The following is a 9,006-nucleotide window of genomic DNA, read 5'->3' on the forward strand; positions in this document are numbered from 1 at the left end:
CTGACAATGTATATTTAAAAAATGCATCTTAAAAACCAATAAAAGGTGATCGGGACTTAAGTGGGTTAAATCGTCCTTAAGATAAATTTAAAAATGTTTTTATTAAACAGCTTAAGATAGTTTTCCAGAATAATCGGTAGCTAGATTGCGCAAATTGCCCATACCTACACTATATTCAGAATATTAATTTTGAGCTTACTGAAAACTGACTGTAATCGATAAAGAGCACGCTGCGATTATTAATATATTTAATATCTACACAATACACACACGGTCGTCTGTTCCTAAAGTAAGTAACTTAATGCTTGTGTTATAGGTAATAGCCGGCTGGTATAGCTACATTTTTTTTCATAAACGTACTTATAAATAATAAATATATAAATAAATATTTATATTACACCCAAACTCGGGATGGGAATCGAACCCACAACCCTCGGAGCAGAAAGCAGGGTCACTACAAACTGCGCCAACGGGCTAGTCAATATATTATATTTATACATTTTGAATTGGCAAATATTTATTATACAGGCACGTATTACTAAGCTTACGTCAAGAAAAAAAGTCAAACTTTTATTTTTGAGAATAAATACATTTTCTATGTATTTAATGATGTGACATGTCAGACACAATAAATAGTTTTAATCAGTAGGGAATATGATAATTAATCTAATCATTAGCTATATTTAGAACAATTTTTTGAGAGATCAACACTTGATCCGAGCGGACTTAACTATATTATGTCATCGATCGCTGTTAAAAAACTTTTCACGCTAGCCGCTTGCGGTCGGCGCCCGCGTTACGTTACTCAATAAGTAAATTATTCATTAACAAAGTCTTTGTCACCTCTAACCTCGTGAGAAATAACTGTTACATGGCTACGAGAAAGGTATCAGTGGAACACTCACGGACCTTCTTTTGTCTATAACCCAGATATAAATATTGGGCAACGGGGCTATCAAATTATTACAGCACAGCCAGCTGAACAGGAAACAACTCAACATGAAAACAGCAATCAGCTTGTTATGTGTGGTGGTGTGTGCCTCGGCCGTCCAGGTCGGGTACGTGGCCCCGGCCTCCAGCTATATCTACAGAAGCGACAACGATGGACCAGCCAGCCTCATCCAGGTGGGAGCGCACAATTACCAGCAACCCCCAGCATTTGCGGCTTCCTTGCCTCTTCTACAGCCTTTGAAAGCTGCCGAGGCTTACGACTTGGCCCCGATACCTTTACCCTACGTAGCCGCGAAACCTATCATTGTAGAAGATGCTGAAGAAGATGATGAGGGCTCTGACGAATCCGAAGAAAGTGAGGAGGGAGGATTAGTAGAACATGGTGTCGCACACGATGTAGGCGGCGGTAGTGCTTATGATGAGGAGCATCATGCCGCTCATGGTGAAAAGGGTTCCAAGGGGTACCATAGTCAGGACCATCATGCCAAGGGTGCCGCTGGCCAATACGGTAAGACACACAAGGAAGGATACTTCCATGGCGCTAAGGGAGAAAAAGGTGAACATCACGACGAAGCCGACGCTCACGGAAAACATTACGAAGCCGGCAAAGGCTACAAGGGTGGTGACCACGGCCACAAGAAGCACTTCAGCAAGGGTGAGGAAGTGACCGGGTACCATAAGGTGTTCCACAAGGACGAGTTCAAGAAGGACCACGATTTCTATGACGTCGCTGACAAGAGAGGTAACTTCAAGAAGCACGGATCTCAAGAAGCTCACCACGCTTCCGAAGCTGGCGCACACAAGAAGGGTGGTCACAGCGATTCAGGCTACAACAAGGGTGGTTTCGGAAAATCTGGATACCATGCAAAAGGGGTAGTGGACGAATCCGATGAGGGTCACTCTGCTGAAGAGGGAGCCGACAGCCACTATAAGCAACATGAAGACTATGGTAAGAAGGGAGCCAGCAGCCAGGAGAAGGAGTACGCCTATGGTGATGCTGATGGCGAATACTATGTAGACGAGGATTGAAATTCAAAAAAATTTAGATAAATGTTGATTAATTTAATATTTGATTATTTTGTTATGTTTGATACTCGACGAAGCTGTAAATATTTTTGTATCGCGGTAAATGTAAATAAAAAAATAAAAAAAAAACTGAATAAACATAGCTTATTTTATTTTCTACTAAATATTTAGTTTTAAAATGATATATTAGTACCTAAAAGATATTTTGAATTTAATAAATAACATTAAGTTTAAAATGTAAACCATTTCTTTTATGACAATGAAGACGAATAATAAAATAGTGAAATTTGAATGATAATAATATTTGAAAAAAAAAATCTTTAAAAAAAGACATCAATTCATTTAATTTATGCTTTTTTTCGAACAAAAAAGTAAATACTTTTTATAAAACTAATACAAGTAATTATTTGAAAAAAAAAATGGTAAATATTGACATTTTTTTTTTTTTTTTTTTTTTTGTAAAAATAATTCTTTCCCATGTAGCAAGCTTCTTTGAGTTTTGTGATTTAAGCATCGAAATAAAATTAATCTTCTTTAGAAGTAAAAAGAAATTATGATATGACATTAAAAAAAATTAGAGTAGATACTTGAAGGTATTCACCACTAGTCTACGAAACTGTGTTTTTATTACACGTTTTATAGACGTTTACTCGTGGCGAGAAACATATTTTGAAAACCGTATTTATCTAAAATTACTAGTATTTATACAATAAAGTCTCACTAATTAATTTTTACACTTCAAGTGGCAATGCTTAGAGTCGGCCTTGACATTGAAAATCGATTAACACTCTTATGAGTTCATTAAAATAAATTAATTTAATATCAAATATTATATCTAATTTTAATTTAGTTTAATGACTACTAGTACGTAATAAAGCTTTTTTAATTACAAGTTAATTCAAGAAGGTGTCTAATTACTTTTTGAGCTAACGCAATTGATTAAATCGGAATGTTTTAGAAGTGTAATAAAATTAGTATATAAGGCTAAGATTTTTTACCTAAGAATTTAAAATTATGTCAACAGAAAAAAATAAGTAATAAAACTACTAGTTTTTATTTGATTTTTACTATTTTTTAACCGACTTCCAAAAAAGGAGGAGGTTCTCAATTCGACTGTATTTTTTTTTTTTTTTTTTATGTATGTTACATCAGAACTTTTGACCGGGTAAACCGATTTCGACAAATTTTGTTTTAATCGAAAGGTGGTGTGTGCCAATTGGTCCCATTTAAATTTATTTGAGATCTAACAACTACTTTTCGAGTTATATCTAATAATGCGTTTTTACATGACGCTTTTTTCGTCGACCTACGTTGTATTATACTGCATAACTTTCTACTGGATGTACCGATTTTGATAATTCTTTTTTTGTTGGAAAGGGGATATCCCTAGTTTAGTACCATGATAAGAAAACCAGGATCTGATGATGGAATCCCAAAGAAATCGAGAGAAATTCTTGAAAATCCGCAATAACTTTTTACTGGGTGTACCGATTTTGATAATCCTTTTTTTGTTGGAAAGAAGATATCTTAGTTTAGTACTATGATAAGGAAACCAGGATCTGATGATGGGATCCCAGAGAAATCGAGGGAAACTCTCGAAAATCCGCAATAACTTTTTACTGGGTATATCGATTTTGATAATTTTTAATTTAATCAAAAGCTGATGTTTATCATTTGGTCACATACAAATTTTATCGAGATCTGATAACTACTTTTTGAGTAATCTTTGATAACGCGTAATTGCTTGACTATTTTTTCGTCGATCTACGTTGTATTACTTGTCGATGTAATTGAAGTCGGTTTTTTTTTTCGTTTGCGAGCAAACACAATTATTTAGCACTAAATTTACTCATTTTGATCCAAATTTTTAACCGACTTCCAAAAAAGGAGGAGGTTCTCAATTCGACTGTATTTTTTTTAATTTTTTTTTTTATGTATGTTACTTCAGAACTTTTGACTGGGTGGACCGACATCGACAATTTTTTTTTTAAATCGAAAGTTGGTGTATGTCATTTGGTCCCACTTAAATTTATTTGAGATCTAACAACTGCTTTTCGAGCTACATACAATAATACGTTTTTACTTGACTATTTTTTCGTCGACCTATGTTGTATTATACCGCATAACTTTTTCTGGGTGTACCGATTTTGATGATTTTTAATTGAATCGAAAGCTGATGTTTATCATGTGGTCACATTTAAATTTCATTGAGATCTGATAAGAACTTTTTAAGTAATCTTTGATAACGCGTATTTACTTGACTATTTTTTCGTCTACCTACGTTGTATTACTTGTCGATATAATTGAAGTCGGTTTTTTTCGTTTGCGAGCAAATACAATTATTATTAAAGTTTATTATTTTAAAAGTCCTAGCCATGTATAGAAATATATTAAAAAGACGCATTTTTCCAGATGTTATCTTGTATTTTTTTTTCTCTATTCGAAAATGAAACTACCAAATCTTAATAATTACTATGCTACAATCACATGATACTTACATAAATTCTCGTTCTAACTGCAATAAGTAGAACTCGTTCCAACTCTCGATGAAGAGATTCCAAGCCACTATACCTATAATAGGGCTTAATAGCCTTTTATTCTACAAATATATTAGTTAAGATTTTAAAAAGAAAACATTTTAATTTCAAGCAGTCATTATTTGTTTTATAGTCATACATATTCTGTGAATATTTTAAGATCATATGTATGTAATAGATATGTTATTACATAATACATTAGTTAAAAATCAAAATCGATGTTTTTATCTTCAAGGAGGCTCAAAAGCACCATTTAATAATATTTTTTATAATACCCTAGCTGACCCGGCGAACTTCGTATCGCCTAACACAAACTTTATCGTATGGTATTAAAGTTCAAATTGACTTTTAAGTATTATCACAAATCTTTTGTATGGGAGTATAGAAAAGTGTTGTTTATAGACTTTTTCAGGAAATTTAATTTTTTTTTTTTTTTTTAGAATTTTTCTCTCCGTAAGAACCATCCTCGTACTTCAAGGAATATTTTAAAAAAAGAATTAGCGAAATCGGTCCAACCGTTCTCGAGTTTTGCGCTTAGCAACACATTCAGCGACTCATTTTTATATTATAGATAGATGTAACACTTTACTTAATAGTTACTATAGTTGATATGAAATTACCACTGTTCCAGTAAATACATCCTGCTGAGAAGAATCGGCAGGAAACTCAGAGGCTTAGAGTATACATTACACGGTAATTGTATACCATTTGTATACTTTAAGCTCAGAGGTTATTTTTTGAAAATCAGAGGTGTTCAGTATAAAGTAGTAGGGATTTAGTAGTAGGTGATTTTGAACGTTTTGTCACCTCTGAATACAAATACCCAAAATACAAAAAAAAAAGAAACAGTACTTACAGGTGTTAAATAAAACAATGAATACTTAACTGGGTAAGTAAATAATAAATAAATAAACGCAACACACTCAACGGCCCCCAGTAGGATTTTCTCCTGAGTCGGCCAATACAAATATCTGTCGTGAGCGGGGATCGAACCCGCGACCGCCAGCGCAACAGTCAGTACAGTGACCGCTGCGCCAACGCGTCGTCTAACCAATAAGCATATAATATAATAATAATATAATATGTATAATATAATATGCATGATATAATATGTATAATATAATATGTATAATATAATATGCATGATATAATATGTATAATATATATATTGTAGGTATAGCTATTTCATTAGTGGTACAAAAAATTGTCGCAAATCGTAATTATTACAGATCAGCACAGAGATATCGTAGATATTTATTTAATAATAATATCTATTACCCGCTGTCTAGCCGGTATAGCCTTGGCAGATCCATGCCCGAGAATAAGTCATGTCAAATAAGACGCAACCGCGTGGAACAAGAGATGAAGATTTTTTCACGAAAAACCTTATCCTTGTCCACTAATTAGCAACAAAGGCTATATAAAGTAAACTGATCTCATGTATGTCAGTGTCGTAACCTCATTCGATTGCGTACGATCTGAGAAAAAAATTAGAACATGACAATAAATCGATTATTATTAGTACTGTCTTTGACATCGTTTTTATGCTGGACTGAATCGTTACCGGCCGATTATTCGCTGGGCTTCGATAATCTCGATACGGATTTATCAGACCTCAAGTACGAGTCCGAAGGTACTTTGGACGACTTCTTTAAAACTGATCATAAAGGAGAACAGAGTGGAGCAAAATCCAAAGCTTCAGTTACGGGAACTAAGAAGAAGACTTCAAACAAAAAAGGATTGAATATCAAATATGATATTCAAGATCTGAAGAAGTTTCTTAAGTTTCTTGGGTTACGTGATGCTGAATCTTACGATGACGCTGGTATTTATGCTGTAGCAAAAGGCGTAGCTGCGTCCGGTGTAGGGGTCACTGGTAATGAGGAGAGAAAGTACAAAAAGGGTGCAAAATCGAAAGGATTCCATAGAATTTCACACAAAGATGAATATAATGATGATAAGGAATATTACGCTGATGATGAAATTAGTGGTGTGATAAAGAAAATTGGAGCGAAGGGTTTGGGATTTGAGTCTGGTGCAGGAGCAGGCTTTCAAAAGGGGCATTATCATCACGATCATGACAAAGCTCTATTTGGAAAAGAAGGTTTTTCTGATAATGGAAAACTGAATAAAGAATCTGAAGGATTTACGGATAATCAAGGATTTGATGCGTATTTCAAAGTAAACAATAAATAATGAGATTCATAATAATTGCCCATTTTAGGGTAGTTTCGTACATATTTTTTTTCGATTTGATAGCTTAGCAATGTGTTGCAAAAAATATTAAATAGTTAGTTACCTTTTTTGATGTTTTATTCATCCTCACCAGGGTAGATAAGAAACTGAATGTATAGGTACTTTTTAATTGAAATAATAGACAGTTGCCAACGTGAAAATATAAAAAAAAATTAATCATCGTAATAAACAACTCAAAGCTGAACGGCGTTAATAATTTAATGCGATACACTTTAATCTTAACATCCGTGTTAAAGTCCTCCTCAGAAAATAATGTATTTAAAGAAATCAGTGCAGTTTAAGTAGGTTTCTGTTCACTAACTTGAACTTTTAAACAAAAATAAAATTATGAATCTTTTTACTAATATTATATATTGTAATGGTAAGTTAATATTTAAGTATTGCCTTAAATATATTAAATATTTTAAAATTTATAAAAAATATATTAAAATTTTATTGCGAATACTTACGATTTTTTTCAGCGTTACCAGTACTACTAATTATAAACAATATGAATTGTTTCAATTTATTACCTTTCAATTTAAGTCCTTTTGCAGACTTTTTGCCTAGTAATATTCCATATAATTCATTTACAATAACCCCAGAAGTTGATCCTTATACAAATGGACAGAAAATTTTCGGTTCGATGCCTCCGCCTTTTTTTAATGTAGATGACACGAAGATTGAAGCAATCAAAGCTTACAGTTGCTCATTAATGCCATGTTATGATAATGATAAAATAGTCGTTTGCGCCTGTAATTTTAGGACAGGCAATGTTGTCACTTTTAAAAATAAATGTGATGTCCTTAAACATAATTGCAGGTTTGATACAGGTAAGAACAAATATGGTTCTATAGAAAAATAGTAACTAAAATTGCTAGTCAGATTCCACTCAGATTTTTCCCTTTATTTAATACGCTCTTGAAATTTCAAAAAAAAAGCTGTCTTGTCTTCGACTGCTTTGTAAAGATATGGTAATTTTCAATTCCTGCTTTGAAATTACCCTGCTGAAAATTACAAATAAAAAACAATGATTGGTATGGGAAGTTATTGAGATAGATCTATCTGGATCCAGATAGCCTAGATAAAAACAGATAAAAATTGTATTAAAATTTTATGAAAATTTTGGAATCCCTGTTTCAAACACACAATAGCTTACAATAAATTTTCCATACAAATCATCGTTTTTTATTTGGAATTTTCAGCACGATATAATCTCCTTAGGTATATCTTGTCAAATGTTCAATTCTTGATAAAATATTTTAATTTCCTCAATTTGAAAGACATTTTTTATATTTATTGGCGCGCAGGCCATTGATTTTATATTTATGACTAAACGAAAACCTGTGTGTTGCGTTTCGACACTAGATGGCGCAAATAAAAATCGAATAATCAAGTTTAATTAGTTTTCGTTTACCTAATTAGGTTTGGTTTAATTGGTTTAATCATTATTTTTTTTTTTTTAATTATTATATGGGGGAAACTAGATATAGTATTCTATAGTATTGAACAAACTTTTATTTGAATAATATTTGGCACTAAATTACTTTGCATTATCATGTAAACTTATTTTTTTCTTTTCAGAGTTTCGGATAATTTTAAATGAAATATGCCCTTGGGAGTTCCAATCTCGACGTACTAATAAAGAACTTAAAATCGATTACAGTGATCCTAAGTACTACAACTGATAATTTAAATTATTATTTAAGTGATTAATAAATGAATTGAAAAAAGGGTTTGTTTTTTTATTGCGTTGGCGTGAACTCATGTGTGTTGCCCATAGTCACGACGCTGGGCTGGTGACCGCAAGGCTGACTTTGTCGCACCGAAGACGTTACTGCCCGTCTTTGGCCTGTGTATTTCAAAGCCAGCAGTAGAATGGTTATCCCGAGATCGGTCGGTCTTATAAGCTCCAAGGTGGTAGTGGAACTGTGTTATCTCTTAGTCACCCCTTACGACACCCATGGAAAGAGAGGGGACGCTACATTCTTTAATGCCGTAGCCACACAGCTAAATTATAATAATTATAAAGATATCAAACAAATGTTATAATATTACATAAAGGCATTGTCATTTGTGGTACATAAATTTATGTAAATATGTATATTTATATGATTATTTATAACTATATAAATAAAAAATTGAATTGTAAATATGCATAATGTTTAATAAAAAAAAAAAAAATGAATGTTGCTTAGCGCATAACTCGAGAATAATTCGACCAATTCGGCTAATATATTCTTTGTATGTTCCTTTT

The 9,006-nt window shown here is 32.7% G+C and overlaps 2 protein-coding genes across 2 annotated transcripts; both read left to right on the forward strand.

Moving 5' to 3' along the window:
* Nucleotides 1–999: 999 nt before the first annotated feature.
* Nucleotides 1,000–1,992, forward strand: LOC123664189 (histidine-rich protein PFHRP-II-like). The gene has a single exon (XM_045598785.1). The coding sequence runs from the start codon at nt 1,000–1,002 to the stop codon at nt 1,978–1,980; it is 981 nt and encodes a 326-aa protein (XP_045454741.1). The 3' UTR covers nt 1,981–1,992.
* A 5,263-nt stretch (nt 1,993–7,255) lies between these two features.
* On the forward strand, nt 7,256–8,483 carry LOC123663844. Its single transcript, XM_045598479.1, has 2 exons — nt 7,256–7,582; nt 8,334–8,483. The coding sequence occupies exons 1-2, from the start codon at nt 7,261–7,263 to the stop codon at nt 8,435–8,437; spliced, it is 426 nt and encodes a 141-aa protein (XP_045454435.1). The 5' UTR covers nt 7,256–7,260; the 3' UTR covers nt 8,438–8,483.
* Nucleotides 8,484–9,006: the final 523 nt, after the last annotated feature.

Source organism: Melitaea cinxia, chromosome 21 (assembly GCF_905220565.1).
Source record: "Melitaea cinxia chromosome 21, ilMelCinx1.1, whole genome shotgun sequence".
NCBI lineage: Eukaryota > Metazoa > Arthropoda > Insecta > Lepidoptera > Nymphalidae > Melitaea > Melitaea cinxia.

Coding starts and splice junctions, on each gene's coding strand:
- LOC123663844 (XM_045598479.1), top strand. CDS start 7,261: ATGAATTGTTTCAATTTATTACCTTTCAATTTAAGTCCTTTTGCAGAC. Junction 7,583..8,333: donor TAATTGCAGGTTTGATACAG/GTAAGAACAAAT, acceptor TTTTCTTTTCAG/AGTTTCGGATAATTTTAAAT.
- LOC123664189 (XM_045598785.1), top strand. CDS start 1,000: ATGAAAACAGCAATCAGCTTGTTATGTGTGGTGGTGTGTGCCTCGGCC.